At 37.2% G+C, this 22,036-nt stretch overlaps 3 protein-coding genes across 3 annotated transcripts; 2 read left to right on the top strand and 1 right to left on the bottom strand.

Annotated features, from left to right (window-relative positions):
* Nucleotides 1–1,673: 1,673 nt before the first annotated feature.
* Nucleotides 1,674–4,514, bottom strand: tmem101 (transmembrane protein 101). The gene is made up of 4 exons (XM_046854120.1): nucleotides 4,344–4,514; nucleotides 3,339–3,519; nucleotides 2,754–2,900; nucleotides 1,674–2,626 (listed from the first exon to the last, which is right to left on the bottom strand). The coding sequence occupies exons 1-4, from the start codon at nucleotides 4,472–4,474 to the stop codon at nucleotides 2,318–2,320; spliced, it is 768 nt and encodes a 255-aa protein (XP_046710076.1). The 5' UTR covers nucleotides 4,475–4,514; the 3' UTR covers nucleotides 1,674–2,317.
* A 1,536-nt stretch (nucleotides 4,515–6,050) lies between these two features.
* On the top strand, nucleotides 6,051–7,184 carry gngt2b (guanine nucleotide binding protein (G protein), gamma transducing activity polypeptide 2b). Its single transcript, XM_046854366.1, has 3 exons — nucleotides 6,051–6,207; nucleotides 6,428–6,516; nucleotides 6,954–7,184. Exons 2-3 carry the CDS (start codon nucleotides 6,433–6,435, stop codon nucleotides 7,077–7,079), a joined length of 210 nt encoding a protein of 69 aa, XP_046710322.1. The 5' UTR covers nucleotides 6,051–6,207; nucleotides 6,428–6,432; the 3' UTR covers nucleotides 7,080–7,184.
* A 1,516-nt stretch (nucleotides 7,185–8,700) lies between these two features.
* On the top strand, nucleotides 8,701–20,744 carry si:ch1073-13h15.3 (inactive all-trans-retinol 13,14-reductase). The gene is given in 13 exon segments (XM_046852965.1): nucleotides 8,701–8,798; nucleotides 10,726–10,883; nucleotides 11,341–11,523; nucleotides 14,045–14,286; nucleotides 14,375–14,570; nucleotides 16,197–16,394; nucleotides 16,672–16,791; nucleotides 16,870–17,008; nucleotides 17,967–18,076; nucleotides 18,350–18,409; nucleotides 18,412–18,515; nucleotides 18,981–19,140; nucleotides 19,438–20,744. Coding segments are annotated over 12 exon segments (1,836 nt in total). The 5' UTR covers nucleotides 8,701–8,798; nucleotide 10,726; the 3' UTR covers nucleotides 19,605–20,744.
* The last annotated feature ends 1,292 nt before the right edge of the window (nucleotides 20,745–22,036 follow it).

Genomic DNA, 22,036 nt, shown 5'->3' with positions numbered 1-22,036 from the left:
GCCACATTTGCTTCACAAATAAGACACACGTAAGTCAGTAAACATCTACTCAGCCTCCCATCTGTTTTCAGAATCAACTTTTCTCTTCACCACTGTGAGGGGCTTCGCAATAACTTTACAGTTGGGTTGTAGACATCAACAGACGATTAAATTGATTGATGCTGGAATGTTCCCAGGTAGCCTAGCATTCGGCAAGGCAGCGGGAGCGCTGCATTATGGGATCTGTAGTTTGTGTGTTATCAGCGCTTTATATCGCCGGGCCATTAATAACAATAATAGATAGATTTAAAATAGCGGGCTGGATATAATTGTACGTTGGGCCAGATGTGGCCTGCGGGCCTTGAGTTTGACACACATGCTCTACATGATCAGCAACCTTTCTGCTGAGACACTTATTATATAAATATTAAACAATTATTTTCTTTAATGGTTTGTTTAAACACACTGATATATGCTGAATATATACTTTATAAATGCTGCATCAGGTTTAACTCTGATTATTAGGTATGTGGTATGAATGCAAACACGTGCAGTCTGCTGTATCAAGCACTGAACCTGTGGGCATTAATGTTTGGGCCATATGTAGTTCCTCCCTAAACTGTTACCACAAAGCACACAATCTTACAGGAGGTCTTTGAATGCAGTAGCATAAAATGTTCCCTTATCTTGAACTCGAAGACCCGAACCTGTTACATGACTATGCCCTTGTGCACAAAGCAAACTCCATCAAGATATTCTATACATGGGTTGTAATGGAACATCTTGAGTGGCCTGCTATAGAGCTCTAAACAAATTTTGAGATGAATTGGAACGCTGACTGCACTCCAGACCTCCTCACCCCACATCAGTACCGGACTACTTCCACCCTTGTGTGATTGAGCACAAATCGCCACAAGCACACTCCAAAATCTAGTGGAACATCTTCCCAGAAGAGTGGACGTTAATATAACCGCAAAAGAGAACTAAATGGGATGTTTGCAAAGAACAAATAAATCTTATGGTCACTATATGAACAAACTTTTGTCCCTTTAGTGTGTAGGCAGTGAATGATCAGTGATTGGTAGGATGTGACTGTGAAATGGAGTGGATTACTGTATTAAATGTATGCAGAGTAGAAAGAGTAAATTGGTGTGATTACAATTTTTGAAGCACTACCATGTTCTATTTATAGGTGAAAGAGCAACTATGAAGCCAGTTTCCTCCTGTTATTACTTGTGCAATAAAGGCTCAAGACACCAATCACATTTTCAGGGAAGATTACAAAAAAAGGCAGCAGTCACATTACCGAGAAACCACACAGACCTCCTGTAGGGTGTATTCTGCCTTGTTCTGGGATGTCCCCCAGAACAGGCACTGTGATACTGACCAAGATAAAGCATTAAAGATGTTTGGTGTATGGAAGTGATGTAAGAAAGTGGTAAGTGGTGTTCGGGTGAGTAGAGAGTTCAAATCCCAGCACCACTAAAACTGCCACTTATCCTTAAACTGTTTCAGTTGTAAATAGGATGATTGCAGGTCGCTTCAGATCTGTCTAATCTAATGTAAAATGTAAATCTGATAGTAGTAAACGTGGCTGGTTGCTTCCTCGTGGTCTGCAAATTGAGTGGCATGATGGATGCATGTGGATGGGTGTGGGATCAAATAGGATGTCAACAATAACAATAAAAAGCACATTGAATAGAAACATCCATAGTTTAATAAACAACGATGCATTGATATTTAATCAGAAAGAAGGTAGTGCTATGAGCTGCCAGTAATGTAGCAGTCTTGGAATTGTTCAAGACACCTGACCAAAAAAACCTTTAAAACTCTGTTTTAAAATAATATACAGCAAAACAGCCTTTTCACAAAGTCCTAATTAATAATGTTTTTAAGACTTGTTGAAAATCCTCCATAAATAAAATTAAAAAAAAAGTAAAAAAGCTGACATGATTGTAAACAGTCACTTAAGAATCAATTTGTTTTCTTCAGGCAAAAATGCAGCAAGGTCAAATCTGGACTAATAAATAACTTGTTCGTCAATATCTAGAATAATGACGGAATTGTTCCAATTCAACCCTGAGAAGCAGGAAACATGGTGATCTGAAATCGGTGTGTACAAATAGTGTGGCATCTCTTCAGTGTAGTGAACCACCTCCAGCTCATTACACATCAGAGTCATAATGTCAGTCACAAAGCGTTAGCATCTGAAATGTTATCTGAATTGAACTCTGAAGCTGTCGCACTATTTCGATTATTGAGCACGTTATTTGGAGCCACTCTTCAGTGCAGTTTTATGGTTTGCATGTAGCTTTTGTCCACCGTTTGTTTTAAGTGTTTAGCCATCGGTCCCGAGGATGAGCACAGCTCCGAAGATGGCTATGTTATGTCCGATCAGCTTCATTTGGTTCCAGAACTCGACGCGGCGTGTGCGGTGCCAGTAGCCGAGATTGCCGTCGATGAACAGAATGATCAGCGGGAGGAGCACGGCTAAGATCTGAGACGCTAAACGCACGTAGTACCCCGAGAGGAAGGAGAGAGCAAGCACGCCGAAGAGAATGACCAGGAGCTGGAGGGTTATTTCACCACCGGGGATGTGGTCCAAGTATGCGGACCTGTCCTCTTGACTGTGCTGGAGGGAGTAAACCTAGTGAACGAGAATGGGAGCATCGATCACCATAAAAGTGGGTACAAACTTTAGCAACAATTTGATCATTAACTATACACAAAACCACAGATGCCAGAAAGTGAGAGTTTTGAACTAAAAAGCTTACCAAACAGATTAAGTAGATTCCTAAGAAGACTTGGCCAGTGGACTGTAGTGAGCGTGTGCGTGGTTTCTGCCTGTATACTTCTCCTGCTCCACTGGCCAGCACTAGAAAAGCTCCGATAACAGCCATGGCTCTCGAGTACATCCTGACCTGAGGAACATGCAACATTGTAAGAAAAAAAAGAAAGAGGCCATTTCTTAAACATTACAGCACAGAGAAATTATTTCTTTGCATATCCCAGCAAAGTTAGGAAGCTGGGGTCAGAACACAGGGTCAGCCATGATACAGTGCCCTGGAGCACAAAGGGGTAGGGGCTTTGCTCAGGGGCCCCAAGGGGCCTTAACCACTGAGCTAGCCGTGAATCGAAATATCAGGTACATTACTTGAGCAGACACCCTTCTCCATACAGACTTATAATTATCTCATTCATACAACTGAGCAGATGAGGGTCTGCAGTGGCAGCATAGTGGTGGTGAGACTTGAACTCATAACCTTCTGATCACTGAGCTCCCCCTCACCCCTGTATGCAGCTTCAGGCAGTTTAGGTTCTAAATACATTCAATTAGATGCCTCCCACTTCACACATACCTTTAACCAGTCTCCATAATGGACATGGCCACCTACGTAGGACGCGTACGTGCTGAAAGCCAGCTGGATCGCGGCGGCGAGTGCAAACCACCTCCTCTTCACCCCGAACGACATGAAACTGGCACACAACACTGCTGCTGCCATGTCAACATACAAGAGCGGCACCTGGATGTCCGGCTTCCTGAAAATACATTGGACATGTTGCTGAATGCTTGATTCTGATTGGCTAAGAAAGTGTTATGGGGTTTTTTTGCATTTCTAATATTTACATGTTTATTAACGAGCTTGTTCTAGTATAGTTCTATATACAAAAGCAATAATTATTCAACATTTAGGTTCGGAGTCTCCAGTGTCAGTACTGTCTAAATTATTTTCTAACGTGATTTACAGGTAGTCGTAGACCGGTCGTAACACGATTTGGTCGTAAGTTGCATAGGTCGTAAGTCGACGACTACTTGTATTTCATTATTCAACAAAAATAAATGCTATTAACAGATTAATAGTTAAAATGGGCTGCAGTTTCAGCCGTCTGAGAAACAGGAACACTTTTTTATAAGTTTCCTATAACAGCGAAAATAACAGATGTTGCGGCATCTTATACCGTCCTTTCAATTTTTTTACCATCTGAGCGGCATGTTGTCTAAGATGTCATTTTCATAACCACTTAACCCACAAAAAAGCTAATTTAGGGGTTTTTAGATCACAAAGCATGGCAGCTGGCTCAACTCCATCCAGATGTGTACGCAGATCCCGGAAGTACCGTGGCGATTTCTTTGGTTCCACGTAAATCCGCTTCTTGCTGTGTCTATAAGTTTACTAAATAAAGTGCCAAATACAGCCCACTTCACGAGCCATTTGAGACGGAGCCAACAAACACGTACAACTACAGGAAAGATTTGCGGTCTGATCTGTTTTCATGTGAATCGTCTTTCAATGAAACCTGAATTCCCCGTACTTACTCTATGCTAACATGCTAATATAGATGCCCACTACATATTTTTTTACCTTTTCACATCGGCCCGCTCGGCAAACAGCATAAGCATGCTGAAGCAGTTCCAAAACCCAAATCTGGTCAGAATAAACGCTCCGAACTGAGAGATGAACCGCAGCATTTGTCGTTTACTCGGAGCCGCCATGGTTACTGAGGGCGGAAGTGATCTCTTCCTCTATTGACCAGGACATGCGTAGTGAGAGGGTGGAGACTCGTTGCTGACCCCTAGTGTCGAAATTAATAAGCGAAATCAATTCAATTCAATTTTTTTATTCATCAGTAAATACATTCATATATATATTTTTTTATTTTATTTTAATTTAATTATTACAATTTATATATTTTTGTATTTCTGTAAACTTATCGATTCAACAGGAAATTTGGGCGACCCTGAGTTATCAACAATTGTTTGAAACCAGTGCGAGCTCATTTAGAATCCATTGCCATTAGGTATAATGGAGCAGTAGAGTGGTGCAATACTGTATCATCACTGTTTTAGCCGTTTCTTCTAAATTACGCATCCATGTTGTAGCATGGTGAGCAGACGGAACACAATAATGACGTCCTATCTGGTAATGATGCCAAAATTCCCTTTGCGCAGCACTCCCACTATCACTATTCTTATAAAAGGCTTTTTCAGTAAACGCTTCCCACTCCTCTGCTCCATTATGGCAAGGGGTTCTAAAGGAGGCCGCACTGGTTCCGACCAATTGCTGACACCCTAGGTTCAACAACTCCTAGATCCAAAATGTCCCCCTTCCCTGTGCCACCCTGTATAAAAACCACAATAAAAGTTTCAACCTACGCATTGTAGTGCTATATTGCTGCTATAAGCACAACGTACTTAAGCTAGGGACCTGTGCCTCTTCATCATTTTTAATGATAATAATAAACTAAAATGTCTCAGGCCTTCTGAATGACTCAACTCTCACCAGGGACAGCTTCCATTTTAATGCCTCCTTTGGACCAGGCTCCATAAACGATAAAGCAGATGCTTGTCATGAATGCACCCAACCAAGACATTCTCACAATGTCGCCATTTGTGGATGAACTATTTTAGGATATTGATCAAGAAAAGTACTCTATTTCAGTAACGCAAATAAATATCATTTTTCACTTTCCACCTTTGATTATCCCTGACCATTTGTCCATGTGCCTCCTGCTATACCACTGCCCACATTACCCACAGCCTCTGAAAATGCAGAGCTCGTGTCTAATCACGTTAAAAAACTATGGATTATAGAAAGATATACGAGCTGACAGAGAACCACATTTTATTTCTCAGTAGCCAAATAGCTAATTCTTGCAGATTTGCCATACCAATCATTTGAATTATGTTTCCTACGTTTGTATTTAATCAGTGTTTGTCTTCTTGTTAACTGATCATAATTTTGCCCTGTGAAAACCAGATTTGCCCTTTTCTGGATTTCGAATGGGATTTTGTGATTTGCATTTGTTTGTTTGTTTCTCAGTTGCATTTAAACACACTGTAATATTAATTGAAAGTTTGTGAGTCTAATGTTTTGAAATGTGTTGTTCGAAGTTAGTTTGTGGGATATTTGTGGTTGTAATAACCAGGTTTATCGTCAGGAGTTGCCTACTTTGCTGTCCTTCTTCTCCCATGTGCTCTCAATGAGCTTTAGAGCCTGGAGCCATCTGACCACCTCTGATTTGTCATAATGAGATTAACAGGGATTGATGACATCATTGGGGACCAGGATCAAGTTAAAAACAAAGACTAGGCATGAAATGAAATGAAGAGGAGAGGAGTGAGAAAAAGGAGCTCAGTTCACTCAGTCAGGTGTGGAGACAGGCTGATGATATCCTAGGTGACATTGAGAGATTTCTTGAATGACTGAAGGTCCCACCATTGAACAGGTAAGAAGAAGTGCTTTGACTTGATGAATAATTGCAAGCATTAGAATAATCTTTTTTTGAAGACAAATATATTCAGTAACATTTCAAAGAATAAATCTATTTTATTACCTATATTACTATATCTATTCATCATCATTTATATTGTCTCGAACAAGTCCAAAAAATCAATAGCAGTTTTTTTGTTGGTGTTTCATTTATATTAAATTCTATATGAAAACAGGTAAGATGGCACGGGACATGTCTGATAAGGACATCATGAAAATGGAGCTGGAGCAGCTGCAGATAGAAGTTAGCACTCCCCGGATTGCAGTGAGTTATCTCATCATCCATCCAGTGTCTATCCAAGAAAAAAAATCTACCTTTATACAGACACAATCGATCTGCAGACAATATAAGAGCAAGTCTGAAGGCCATAAACTCAGCTACTGACAAAATGTGCTAATAATTTGTTTGTAATTCTTTGTGTCTTTCCAAAAAAAAAACTAATTAAGGGAAACAATTGAACAGAATTTATAGATTTGTCTCCGATAATTTCATAAGATACTACATAAAAACCACCATTAGGAATTGGAGCCATGTTTATCTAGATAATATCAATCCATATTCAGTTAAATGTTGACAAATGTTTGAAAAAAAAAAATGCTGCTACGTTATTGAGCACATACTTGTCTTACTCATCACACACAAATAAATTATTATTTATTAGAGTGACTTTGAATAGCTTTTCATTTGATTCTTATTTCCAGATGTCTAAAACGACCCCAGAGCTTGTCTCTTTCATTGAGGCGGCATCTGCAGAAGACCCCTTAATTAAGGGAGTTCCTGAAGACAAGAATCCCTTTAAGGAAAAAGGAGGTTGTGTTATTACATAGCGATGACCTTGCAATAATAACAGAAGGCTTCAAGAAGTGCTGATTACAGGGGTTTCCCATTTTGTACTTTCTACAGGCAAAAATAAAATTGATTTACTTCCTCAATTTTCTCATTAGATTCATCATTTATTTAGACTTAAAAAAGTAGAAGCACAAGACACTCCTTCACCTCTTACTTATCTGATGGATCCTTTTTTGACTCGTTTTTGTGCACATCTGTATGGTACTTTTTGAGAGGAAAATCTATAGTGCATATAGTGGACATTAGTAAATAAGTGAATAAAATGTAATTGAACTAAAAGCCTTTTTTCATTCTTTGCATTAATATTCCATGATACATACAGTGTGTCTAGTTATTAGTTAAAATACATTCTTTTTTCTTAATTAGCTACATGTATAGCTGATGATGGATTTCTTACGTATTTGTTGCCTATTTCTATATTACATTCATGAAAACCTGATAAAAGACATGCATATGTGTAGCTTCACAGATGTCCCAATATCGGTTAATGCTAAGGAGATCTGTGCATCAAGCCCTCTCCCGGTTGACTAAGGCATGCTTCCTACCTGCCTGTCAAATTGCTTAATCCTCTTTCCTGAACTTCATCTCAGGATCAAGAGCTAAGCATTTTATCCTATTACCTTACTGTTCCTCAAACTCACTTCAACCTCTATCTGTTCTCCTTACTGCTCTTTGGGTCTGTAGGAGCAAATGAAGTGGACAATCTTTTATAATGTATGAATTATAAGAACACATTAGTTTAATGCCAATTAATAATAAATGAAGTTCACTTATAACAAATAAACACAATAATAAAAAAATTATTATTCATCCATTTATCTTTAGTTACTGCGCATAATGCATGGGAATAGAGCACCATGCACACACACACACACACACACACACACACACACACACACACACACAAATTTACATCTAGAGGCAATTTAAAGTCACAAATCAGTCTGCTTGGATTAGTCAGTGGAAGGACACTGGAGAAAGAAGAAAATCTGTAGAAAAAGGAGTGGAGTTTGTAGGATAGATCTTCATGCTGGTTTACTCTGCCTGCCATATTAAGAATGTTAAATATCATCTTTAGCACATCACTCACTACTTTGATAAATGATTTAACACCGTCACTTTATTCTCTAATGCTTTTTTGTCTATTATTACTTTTTTTTTTTCTATTTAAGTTATTGTCTATTCACTTCCTGTTGTATCTCAGCAAGCAAAGGTAACACATTAGATTCAAGTCATGGACTATAGTGTTTTTTTTGTGTGTTTGTGTTGTGTTTTGTTATTGCACTAGATTGAGCAGAACATTTTCCACCTCTGTCAGTAAGTTTGTAGCACTTCACCTCACGCATTTCAATGTATAGTTGCTATTGGTATATTGTTAATATTACAATTAAAATGACATAGATGAGACTTGTTATCAGTAAGTAGTCTTTGACTTGCTTTTACTTTGAATATAAACTTTTAAAAAAATGTGTATGTACTTTTATGTGTAACTGATCGTTAAGGATTAAAGGCCTTCAGTAGCTGAACGTGCTTTATTCTGAATCAGTGCACCAGAAGAATATTTTCTCATATGCGCCAGTAGAGGGCGCCCATCTGTCAATTCTACACGCATTTTTGCTATCGAGTTCAGTTCCTGTTCACACAGTATATAAGGATTATTGGTCAGTGTGAAGCTTTGCTGATTTTGTACAATTTACGTAAGTTATGATCTGCTCTCCTTGTTTTGATTGCTATAATGTATATGACCCTTGCCTTCCGCTGCCTCTTTGTTTACCTGCTCAGATGACTTTTTGGATCTTGTGAAATACTGTGCAGTGGTATGTTTGCAGACATGCCTGGTTTACTGACTGTACTGCAGCTTTGGGCTTTGGTTTGGGGAACACTTGAGATCACTGTTCTTGATTTGGTTTTGGTTTTGCAGATGATTGTGTTTGACTCTGGCCTGTTTTTGAGTTTTGGGTTATGAACATTAAATCTATTAATAAACCTCCAGCACATGAAGCTTAATAACCTTTTAGAATTATGTCAATTACATCCAAAGCAAACTTGAATTTAACAAAAAGCGATTCTTAAACCTTGTTGTATATAAAAAAAAAAAAAAAACAGTTCATGGATTAACAGTTGTGACTGTCTTCGTAAAAGCAGAACCGCTCCTTTGTGCAAGTAGGACCTCCAGCAGACCACTGGTGTGAATGTCTCTGACCAAACAATCAGAAACAGACTTCATAAGGGTAATCTATGGGCCCTGTGCTCACTGTTCGGCATTGTGGAGCTCAATTGGCATTTACCATGGAACACCAGAATTGGCAGGTTCGCCACTGGTGCACTGTGCGTTTCACAGATAAAAGCAGGTTTACGTGAAAGGGTCTGGAGAAGCTGTGAAGAATGTTACGCTGCCTTTAACATCATTCAGCATGACAAGTTTGATAGTGGCTCAGTGATGGTCTGGGGAGATATATCCATGGAGGGATGCACAGATCTCTACAGTCTAGACCACCTGACTGCCATTAGGAATCGTGATGAAATCCTTCGACCCATTGTCAGACCCTACGCTGGTGCAGTGGGTCCTGGGTTCCTCCTGTGCACAATAATGGCCTCATGTGGGTCGAATGTATGCAAGCAGTTCATGGAGGATCAAGGAATTGATATCATTGACTGCATTGATATCTAGCCTGACCTAAATCCAGTAGGACTCATAGAGTAGACATTATGTTTCTGTCCATCCAATGCCACCAGGTTGAGCCTCAGACTGTCCAGGAGCTCAGTGAAGCTCTGGGCCAGATATGGGAGGGGATACCACTGGACATGCAAAAAAGCATGTGGGGGACATACAAACTCCTGAGTACCATTTTGAGTTGCTTCAATGAAATTTCAGCAAAATGGACTAGCCTGTCACTTAATCTTTATACTTAAATTTGTTGAATGATTGTGTGCAAGCTGCTCTGTGACAGACTGGTGTCTTATGCAAAGTACAGTATATTCTTGCTATATCCTAGGGTTTTCCCCAGAATAGGCACCAGATCCACTGTGATCTTGACCAAGATAAAGCATTGAATAAAGAGGTTTGTGTCAGGAAGCAATGTAGGGTAGGTTAGTGGATAAGATGTTGGGATTCTGTAGGTTGTAAGTTGTTATTGTGAGGTGGTGTATAAAATAATTTAACTGCTCTAATATAAGATACACACATTTGTATCCTGTCAAGCAGACAAAAACTTGAACATGGGGGGTGTACTCACTTTTGGGAGAATTATCCTCTTTGTACTTTCAGTGTACTATTAATAAATCAAATCTTGCTTTATTTATGCATGGGTCACATTTACTGTATATGAAACCCAGTAGCAATACGCACACTCATTATTTGCTTGTACATTAAATGTATTACGTGTATAACATTGCCAAACATTACATATATTATGTTACAGCTGATTATCACATCTTATCTTTATGGTTAAAAGAATAAATTGACTTTACTTTCTAGACCTTTAGCACTTGCTAGCTATAAAACTAGGTATGGGAGAGAATCTTTTCATCAGTTCTGCAACAATAATCAGTTCATACAACAGTACAGCAGAAAGTGTGCAGCGTTACTCATTCTGTCTACAGCAATTGTGTTATTTTCTTCAGGATGTGGTTGCTGGTGGTGTTGGTGTGGTTGTTGGTTTCGGCTATTGGTTCTTACTGGTATCTGTTCGGCAAACCAAGCCCTTTCTCAGTAGAATCAGTTAGACCTCCGGGTCCAATAGAGCTGGACCAGAAGAAGAGAGACAAAATTCTGAAGCAAGGTGAGTCCATGACCATACTGTACATATAATATTGCAAGCTAAAGCAGAAAAGGCTTTCTTAAAGTAGAATCTTTTGCTCAAAAACAAAAAAGTGAAATTAGAGACTTGATAATGATCTTATTAGCAATTTTTATTAAAAGAAAATAGGACAATATAACTAGTTTCACATATTTACACATTATTGGTAAAAGAAATATGACATGTCATAAATGTATAATGTGATAGGCTATCTTTATCTTGTTGTGCCTTATTTAGATTTGGCCAACAGAATATTAATAGATACTTAAACTGATCTTATGATAAAGCAAACATTATGAAAGTTAGATTAATCTAATCATTCACTTATATTGAATAGAAAAATGTTTTCATATAAACTCACTCTATTTTTACATAAACATTCTAAATAATATCTGAGTTTACACGACGCACTCCACTCACAATAATTTGTTTCTTGTAGGGTTCAAGAAAGAGAAGGTTCCAGAGAATCTGGATGCTATCGTGATTGGTAGTGGCATTGGTGGCCTGGCTGCAGCAGCAACTCTTGCTAAATTGGACAAGAGAGTGCTCGTGCTGGAGCAACATGAACAAGCTGGAGGCTGCTGTCACACATTTACTGAGAAAGGGTTCGAGTTTGATGTAGGTAAGAGATCATGCTATTCCATTTTGGACTTTGATTTTCTGCATGTATTCTTGCCTCATCACCAGTGTCTTTGTGATAAGCTACAAATCCATATGACTTTGACTTTGAATAAAGTGGTAACTGAAGATGAAAGAACAGTTCCATGTTATGGTTTTTGAAACCTTTTTAAAACTAAACATTTGTTAGACAAAAGACCAAAAGGATTGGAAGAAAAGCTGTAAAAATAAAGACCCTGCATTCTAAGAAATTAAAATCATATTTATGTGCAACATTTGACCCTGCTATAAAAAAAAATTATTCTCAGTTGCTTTGGAGCGTTTCTAAGATCAGAAATGAAATTCTCAAAAGTACATCCTCCACATCATGCAGTCGCTTGTGCACATCATAAAAGCATTTCTCTTTGCTTTTATCAAATTGCGAACGTTATTGTACATTCGTTTAATTATTTATTATAGTCTGTTGTTTCCTACATTATCGGTTGTTTATGTTCATGTTGATCAAAATATATTATACTGGTTTCACCTGAATAATCTTAACCGCTAAAACATCTGTTCATTGTATATCATTGATAGCAAAATGGTTAAACCAGTTGTCATAATCGGTGAAACTTAAATTTTTATTAAACTTTTTTTTGTAAATGTGTCTTGAATTGATGAATTGTGCAGATGAATCCTGAATGCCCCTAATGAAGGTGAGTGAGCGGCATCAGATCAACCAATAATCAACTAGTTCTCTAAAACAGGTCAAAGGTAAATCTTGTGAACCTTTACAGTTTTTCTCAGTCGTTTTGAAGTGTTTCTCAGATCAGAAATTAAATTCTCAAAACTACTTGTTCATCCTCCACATCATTAAGTCATTTGTGCTCATCATAAGAACATTTCTTGTTGCTTTGATCAAATTGTAAATGCTTTTGTACATCATTTAATCGATTGTGTACAAGTGTCTGCTGTTTCCTACATTATCAGTTGTTTATGTTCATGTTGATCAAAATATATTATAGTAGTTTCACTTGAATAGTTTTAACCCCCAAAACATCTCAGTATTAGTTCATTGTATAAATCATTGAATGCAAAATGGTTAAACCAGTTGTCATCATCTGTCATCTAAAATTTTTCAACCAATAATCAACTACTGTAATTTCCGGACTATTAAGTGCACCCAAATATAAGCCGCACCCACTGAATTTGACAAAGATTTTTATTTTGAACATAAATATGCCGCACCTGTCTATAAGCCGCAGGTGTCTACACTGAAACTAATGAACTTTACACAGGCTTTAACGAAAGACAGTGTCTGTTACACGGCTTGTATCTAAACAGTAGCCTACCAAGAAAGTCATTGTTCACTGTCTTCCTCCTTCCTTTCACAACAATTTCTCTTGAGTTTTTCTTTCGGCATCGTCGTGCCTTTAAAAATCACCATCGGTGAAGCTTTTCTCCCGATGCCATGCAGCTGAGAACACAGGTGAAGTGTGTTTTTTCATGCCCGGTTGTTTTCAGCGTGACGAATGATTCACATTTCCTGTAGACAGTCCGAGTGAGTGGCAGGTCAAACGTCAGAGAAACATCATCCATATTTATGATGTGGTGCGGCCCGATTCAGTGGAAGTGCATCTAATTTAATATAAAGAGTTTCATTGGTTCACCTGAACCCGTTCGGCAATTTCATTGGTCTAATGTTATGGGGTTCAGTTTTTTGGCTTGAACTTTGTGAAACCGGGAAAAAACTCAGGAAAAATCCATAAATTAGCCGCTTCATTGTTTAAGCCGCGAAGTTCAAAGCGTGGGGAAAAAAGTAGCGGCTTATAGTCCGGAAAATACGGTAGTTCTCTAAAACAGGTCAAAGGTGAATCTTGTGAACCTTCAATTGAAGAGTGTATACAGACAGAGCAAAACACAGAATTATAAATTTTGAAAATGGATGAACAACTAAGAAACAAACAAACACTTGTACAGTACAGTAAAAGTGTGAATCCTGTTCGGTCTCTTGTACTCAATATAAATCAAATATCTAATCAAATAAATACATTTGTGCTGCTGAAATTCATAAATGTCATAGAAATTCGAATTTTGTGCATTTAATATCACTGTAATCTAAACCGCAGTTGATATCAAGAAATACTGAAACTGTGCAGCGTCATACTGACAACATGACTAAACATTTTGATCATCTTGTTTGTGAACAGTAACAAAGGGACTTTTCATTCTGATGGGAATGAGATGTTCATTGACACAAATACTTACTTTTGAGAGATAAACTAAGGATTTTGAGAAAAGTACCGGCTTTTGCAAGAAATCCAATGTGTTGTGCTGTTTGTACAAATTGTTTTGAGAATGCACTTACTGGTTAGCAGATATTAAGGATGATTGGAGAAATGCTCCAAAGCAACTGAGAAAAACTGTAAAAATCTCTCCTGTTATGTCTTTGCACCCAGGAGGTGTGGTGACTGATATTACTTGTAAAGTATAGACTATATTTTTCAGATCAGAAATTTATATCCACTGTATATGTGTCTCTACAGGGCTACATTATATTGGTCAGCTACATGAGAACAGTCTGTTTAAGATCATCATGGACCAACTCACAGAAGGACAACTACAGTTTAAGGAACTAGACCAACACTTTGACACTGTAGTGATAGGTAGAGGAGAAGAAATCCGGAAATACACACTTCACAGCGGCAAAACTGAGATGGAAGAGCATCTGAAAAAGCAGTTTCCTGATGATGCCAAAGCTGTAGAGGAATACTTTAAGATCATGAAGGTAAGGAATATTTCTGATAGGAAAAGCTCTCAGCTTTTAGAGGATGCTTATAATTTCCAATACAAAAATGCATACATTTTTATTTTAGATTTCAGCCAGGAAGACACACTATTTGGCTTCACTAAAGCTCATTCCTCAGTGGTTGGCACTTTTCCTGCTTAAGAGTGGCATTGCCGGCCTCTGCAGCTCCATCTTTCGACTTGTAAGCACTAATGCCACTGAAGTTGCAGAGAGTCTGACCTCTAACAAGGACCTCCACACAGTCTTCAACTATTTTTTCTATGGTGAGATACTGTTTGTTATCTGGCAGCTTTACCGGTCATGGGTGGCATTCTGCTAAAACAGGTACAATTGCTCCCTCGCAGCTCCTGGATCCTTGGTTCTATTCTTAGCTTGGGTTGCTGTTCGAGTGCAGCTGATCATGTTCTCATTGAGTCTGTGTTCATTCAGATTCTCCAGTTTCACTGTACTGTCCAAAACTTGTTGGCAGGTGGCACAATTGGCATGTGAATTATCCCATGTAATAGACTCGCATCCCATCCACGGTGTGTTTGCAGAATAGGCTTTGGAACCTGTATGTTCTTTCAACTCGATTAAAAAGAGTTCGTAAATTTGAATTGAATAGCGCTTTAAACTATTCGGATTAAGAAGGTACATTTGAAACAAATAAATTGAACCCTCTAAGTCAATCTTTAATAACCATCGAAAAACTCTCTAAGCATGAGGAAGAAATCTTTAGAGAACCAGTGACAAAAGTGAACCCATCTTAATCTCTGTAACATTAAGGAGTGCAATAATTAATGAACTAATTCATTTAATGATTATAAATAATCCTTTACTACTGTGTACTCTATGATCAGGAAATTTACTTAGTTTTTATCATGATGTCTAATTTGCTGAGTCATAACTCACAGTAGTAATATTGTTAGTTTTAATTACAATCCAAAGTCACCTTCATGGACTACTCTTGGATAATCTTGGATTCAGTACCGCAGCTTTCCTGTACGTGTTAGAGCTTTCACGTTAACAATTTTTCATGTGAACTGCTCTGCTTTGGACTGAACTTCCGGTGTGAAAACTCCCTCAGTGGAACCTTTTAGAGTAATCTCATGTATTTTTACCTGGCCATATGGGCCCAATTTCAGTAGCAGTGAGTGGTTTCTAATAGGGCTGCAATCAACGATTATTTTGATAAACGAGTAATCGGGCGATTACACAAGCGGCTGTGTTATCTTAACCTCACGCTAAGCCCTAACTTGAGCAGCCCAAGTCATCGATAACGGTATTCGTTGACATCAAATTTCAATTATCGATTATTATAGATTTGATCGATTACTGATTAAAATGATCGTTGTTGCAGCACTGTCTCTGTGCTAAATCCAGACTGATATATTTAAGGAATGTTACTTCTATGTATGTATGAGAACTGCCTAACTACAACTGTTTGTAGGATCTTAAGGATAAAGGGAGATTTGATGTTGGACTATAGTTGAAGTTTAGTTTAGTTTTAGTTTTAATTAGAAGTTTGATTCATGCTATTTGGAAAAAAATTTAGTGCATATCCAGTAGATTATATTTAGAATAGGTTTTTGTTAGGTCATAGGTAGTAAGACATTCTAATTGCTGATCTTAAATGATTATATTGTTATCTATATAACAAGTATTACAATGCTATTGTTGATTATTAGAGATTATATTTATTTTCTATGTTGATGTGATGGTCATTAGTGTAAATAAGATAAAAGTTTTCAAAAGGAATATTTTTCTTTGCACAATTAAAAGAAAAATATTATTTTGATAGATGGTACATTCCTTCATATTAGGAGGACATTCCCCAAGAACAGGAATCCAAAAATGTGGTAATCCAAAAATGTTCTTACAATTGAGGTTTTTTTTTTTTTTATTAATAGGCGTTCCACCAAAAGTTTCCAGTTGTGTTATTAATGCCCTGCTGTTGCACCACTACAAGCGTGGAGCATATTACCCAAAAGGTGGCGCCAGTGAAATCCCATTCCACATCACCAAGGTCATCCAGAAGTTTGGGGGACGTGTGCTGGTCCGTGCTCCTGTAAATCGCATCCTGGTTGACAATAAGGGAGCTGCATATGGTGAGTGACCATATGCAGTGTTTCTGCTGCTAGCAAACTTTATACTGCCATTTTACATGGCATATCTACTATAACATCCTGTATATAATGTGGAAGCAGATACTGTGATATGTCAAATATTATATGAGGATGTATGTTCATCATGCTATAGATGATTTTCATACTTTTGACTATGTCACTGTACTAATAAAGTCTCTAAGATTTATGGTGTTGTGGACAGGGAAGTCTTTCCCTTTCTAAAGCTAAATTTCTAGACCAGGTTGTGGTTGTGTTATAGGTGTCACTGTGAAAAAAGACCAAGAGGATGTTGAAGTGCGAGCTCCTGTTATCATCTCTAACTGTGGAGTCTTCAACACCTTCCAGAAATTTCTTCCATCACATATACAATCCAAACCAGGTCAGCACTTTAACTATTAATTCTTGCGTATATCTCACACTAAACTTGCCTGAAACATGCTGTAATTCCATGTTGCAGAGATTCAGGAGCGGCTGAATATGATGAGACCCGGACGAGGATGCCTTTTAGTGTTTTCAGGTTTCGATGCAACACAGGAGGAACTGGGCATCACTTCAACCAACGTGTGGTCCTTTAGGACTAATGATATGGATGCCATGTCAGTACCAGGGAGTAAAAAACATTATATATGGTAGAAATTTGAATAATGTTGCCTTCTTCTATAAGTAAAAAAACCCCACATTAATCAGTGCATTATTTGTGTGGTACCATTACCACCACAGCACCTCATGACGTGTTTGGTGTTTGTTTTTATACCACAACTATTACATTTTTGTGAATAAATAAAACTGTGATTTTTTTATGGTTTATTTTTACATGTAATATTGTTTAATTATATAATTCTAAGATTACACATGCATTACAAAGATTACACGTTTTTCATTTATAAATAACAATCTTTTCATCAATTTATTTTTAGCCATCAAACACAGTCCTGTGAACAAGTGTTTTATTGTTTTGAAGTTTATATTATTTAGTTTGGAATGACCGCTAATTACAAGTGCATTAATATAAATAATTTAAACCACAGCCATCACTATTGACATAGCTGCTGTTGTATAAAGTAAATGAATCATTTAACAGCAGTGTGTTATCAATGCTTATATATTTAAAATAATACAGGAACTGCTTTTCATTTGTTATCTGCTGTGGCTAACAATACAAACACCCATAATAGTCTGAATTTTTGCAATTTTATTATTAATACAAATTTTGCACTTTGTAATTAACTGCATATATTCCAACAGTGTAAAATTCCAAACAGTGAAAAATACTTTGGCCTAGTTTTCTCGTCAGTCTTGTTCTTATGAAAAGCCCCCAGGGTAGTGCTGCTGAGAAAAAGTGAACTCTGGCACAATCCCAGCTCTCAATTCTTCTATTTGGACATAGATTTATTCTTATTATTTTTCAGGCTATGAGAAGAACATAGCTAAATCCAAATGTCTATACTTGATTCTTCAGCAGGATAATATGTACAGCTATTTCTGTTAGACACATATAGCAAAGTGACACTGCAGCACATTTTCACACTCTCTCAATGTTATGTTTATTTAAAGGATGGATGAGTTCTTCAGTATGGGGAAGGATGAAGCTCCAGATAACATTCCCATGATGTACTTTACATTTCCATCTGCCAAAGATCCAACAGCAACAATCCGTCACCCAGGTACAACTGCAGGTTTCATTTTTGCAATGCAAGAACAGTGATTGAAGTTTTAGATACTGATTTCAAGCTCAAACCACATGCCAGCTTCTGTCCACTACTGTCCATAGTGTGTGAATTTTGTCCTCTACTTTCCAGAGTGTGGGAATTCTGTACACAAATGTCCATAGTGTGTAAATTCTGTCCTCTACTGTCTATAGTGTGGGAATTCTGTCCACTAATGTCCATACTGTGTGACTGTGACACAAATATTATTGTGCCCTGTTCATTTTTCAGGTAAATCTTGCATGACCATTCTAACAATGGTAAATTATGAATGGTTTGAGGAGTGGAAGGACAGACCAGTGAGAAAAGAGGGGATGACTATTTAGCCTACAAGATGAGATTTGCGAACAATCTCTTTGACTTGGTCTGCACTCACTACCCCAAACTGAGAGATAAGGTAGACATCATTTCAGATATAGATTTGAGTAATGCCACTGTCTGTAATATTTTGTATTACAATTCATAGAATTAAAGGACAAGAAGAATTTATAAATGTATTATTGGAACACCTGTACTAATCCTCATTCTTGCATCATTATCCAATCAGTCAGCCATTCATGGCAGCTGGACTATAACCTAATGCAGATACAGGTCCAGAGTTTCAGTTAATGTTCACATCAAATATCAAAATGGAGAAACCAGCACAATGACTTTAACTCTAAATTCCCATGCACCAATGCTAACTGTAAATTGTAGCTCTTTACCTGCTTGAATTTATGCCTTGTGCTACTGCGACATGATTTGCATGAATAAAGAAGGGTACAGGTGTTAATTTTAGGTATGTCAGTGAACATTATTTGTAAATACACTACAAAACATTTTTCATGCACTTTTATTTTTCTGCCCCTTTTTTTCCTCTTAGTTGGTGTTTCAGGAAGTCTCCAGTCCATTGTCTAATGCATACTATCTTGGTTCTTATTTGGGATCCATGTACTCAGCTGAGCACAACTTGGAACGCTTTCAGCTTGAGGCCCTTGCCAGAAATCGCTGTGATACCCCTGTAAAAAATCTTTTCATTACAGGTATGAAAATATGTGTGATATACAGTAGCTAAAGTTTCTATGGTTCTTAGTTATGCTTTTGTTTTGTTTTACTATATTGCATTTTTTCCTTCACATAAAACCCACTGACATTACTGCTTATTATTTAGAATCCAATATGCTTATTATAGAAATCCTTCTGAAATATATTATAAAAAACTGCTTATCCCCTGCCTTAATCAGTCAGTTTGTACTTTATTGTTATATTCCTGAATGCTTGGTTACTTGAACATGTTTTGTAGGTTTTTGTTCACCCATTTTGTGTGTTTGGGTTCCCAGGTCAAGATGTGTTCAGCTGTGGCATTGCAGGGGCATTACATGGTGGCCTTCTCTGTGCATCCACCGTGCTCAAACACATTGTGTACATTGACCTTTTGATGCTAAAGAAGAAGCTGAAAAGAAAGAAGGCAAGAGAAACTACTGAACATGTTAAAAAGCTGATGTGAATCAATGGAAAACGTGACTGCACCTGATGGAAACAATGACCCGCTAACTTGTGGAACAAATTTTTTTTTATATGCAGTCAGCCTTTTTGTTTTTTGCAAAATGTTTAGTCCAAATTAGGAAACAATACATTTTTTTTGCTTTAATAAGATATAAACTAACTGAAACTAAACTGAATAAAAATTGAATGAATGGATAAAAGAAAGAAGCAAGTACATAATGCAATTAATTTATTCTTGTTTTTCATTGGAGTGTCCTTTATTTAATGATGCTCTGTATTTTTTACTTCTCAACCTGCAAACTTCAGGTCTGAAATGAAAAGTCATATTTATGGAAAAACTAAATTCTATAACTAATTTGAATAGCTAAGTTACACACTTAGCTATACATGAGTTAACATTTATTTTATACTTGTAATGTTGTAAGGAATAAATTGACAAACCAACTAATAAAAAGTAATTAAGCATTTTAAATAAATTTCTAAGAAGTTTCCACTTAAATGTAAATATAATATGTATATAATAATCATATTCTCAAAATTAATTCATGCATTGATTTGATTTATTTTGCAAAGCAAATTTAAACGTTATATCCGAACATGTAGATTTTTGAAGTCACCCAAACAGCTGCATAATTCACAATAAATACTTCAAAATATGTGTAGTGGTATCTGGGAGCAGGTTGTGTCTCCATGGATTGGATTCGTTTGTCCCGCAAATCGCACAGTATTGTGAAATTTAACACCAAAGTAAATCAAAGCATTACAAAATGATATGTGTGGTGTGGAAGGATGCATTATCCTGCGAAAGAGCCTACTGCCAGTAGGAAATATAATTGCTATGAAGGGGTGTACCTGGTGTGCAACAGCGTTAATGAATGTAAAACAACAACAACATAAATGCCAGGACCCCATTAAGCAACACACATGCCTACGCCCTTCTGAAAGATGTAAAAGAAACCATGACCAGAACTTTTTTATGTGCGAATGGTTCAGTTCTGATGCACACATGCCCATTGAAGGGTTTTTCTGTGGTGGACAGGAGTCACTTTTGGTTAGTAATTTACTTACCATTTTGGAGGTGTTGTGACCCAGTCATCTAGACATTAGAATTTGGACTGTATTAAAGTCACTCTGATTTGTACATTTGTTAATTTCTTTACTTCCAACACATCAACTTTAAACACTGACTGTTAAGTTGCTGTCTAATATATCCTACCCTTTTGACAAGTGCCACTGTAATGAGTTACAGTGAATCTGGAAATTACAGCCAAGATATCAGAGTGACTACGGGACAACTTTGTGAATGTCCTTGAGTTGCCCAGCCAAAGCCCAGACTTGAACATTGATTAAACATCTCTGGAGAGATCTAAAAATGGCTGCACACTGACGCTTCCCATCCAACCTCATGGAGCTTGAGAGGTTCAGCAAAGAAGAATGGGTTAAGAAGAACTGCCCAAACATATGTGTGCCAAGATTTGAGGCTGTAATTGATGACAAAGGTGCTTCAATTGACTATTAAACAAAGGCTGTGAAAACATGATACATGATTTTTTTAATACATTTTTTTTATAATTTGCAAATATTTCAAAGACACTTATTTCAGGTTGTCATTATGGGGTATTGTTTGTCAGATTTTGAGGAAAATGTGGAAAAAGTGAAGCACCATGAATACTTTCCAGATGCACTGTAATTCATTTTAATCACCTCACCTTTTAGTGATTTTAATTTATTCACTTGATTAATTTTTCACCTGTTTTTACTATGGTTATTAGTCAGTGCTGATCTAAATGTGTATTTGTAAAGTACCCATTGAGAGAGAATAGTAGCACTCTAGACAGGTAATTGTATCCATAAATGTCAAGGTGTGAAACAGTCCAATAATCAACACATCATATAATGCCTTTAACTGTTTAAGCAAAATCCTTGTGCTGGAGTTGTTCTGACCTGTGTGTGAGTCCCTCCTGATTGCAGATCAGAGGGATTACAGGAAACCTCAAACTTCCTCACCTAAGTGGACACTTCCTCGGGGAAATGTGTGTCGATTGGTTGGCATAGCATGGGCCCGTATAAATCAACAGAGCTGAGGAGGAGAGGAGGAGAGCAAGATGAATGCTTTCACTGTGTATAGCTGTGCGAACTTTCATCCAGATTTTTGCTCTTCTTGTCCACAGACCTGGACACCTGCAGTGATAACCTGCTGTAGCCTACAGATGATATGATTAATTAGATCTATCTGTAAATTGTTCACAGTGCACTTGGTTTATTAAAATGATGGAGTAAAACACACACACACACACACACATATATACATATATACATATATATATATATATATATATATATATATATATATATATATATATATATATATATATATATATATATATATATATATGTATATATGTATATGTGTGTGTGTGTGTGTGTGTGTGT

The sequence above is a fragment of the Silurus meridionalis genome, chromosome 7 (genome assembly GCF_014805685.1).
Source record: "Silurus meridionalis isolate SWU-2019-XX chromosome 7, ASM1480568v1, whole genome shotgun sequence".
In the NCBI taxonomy this organism is placed as follows: Eukaryota; Metazoa; Chordata; class Actinopteri; order Siluriformes; family Siluridae; genus Silurus; species Silurus meridionalis.
The sequence above is the reverse complement of the archived record's forward strand: the minus strand, read 5'-3'. Positions and strand labels throughout refer to the sequence as shown.

Excerpts from the sequence above, each read along its gene's own strand:
- tmem101 (XM_046854120.1), bottom strand. The coding sequence starts at position 4,474 with ATGGCGGCTCCGAGTAAACGACAAATGCTGCGGTTCATCTCTCAGTTC. Across the intron at positions 3,520-4,343 it reads GAGCGGGCCGATGTGAAAAG|GAAGCCGGACATCCAGGTGC; the intron begins GTAAAAAAATAT and ends ATGTATTTTCAG. Across the intron at positions 2,901-3,338 it reads ATTATGGAGACTGGTTAAAG|GTCAGGATGTACTCGAGAGC; the intron begins GTATGTGTGAAG and ends CATGTTCCTCAG.
- gngt2b (XM_046854366.1), top strand. The coding sequence starts at position 6,433 with ATGGCACGGGACATGTCTGATAAGGACATCATGAAAATGGAGCTGGAG. Across the intron at positions 6,517-6,953 it reads TTAGCACTCCCCGGATTGCA|ATGTCTAAAACGACCCCAGA; the intron begins GTGAGTTATCTC and ends TCTTATTTCCAG.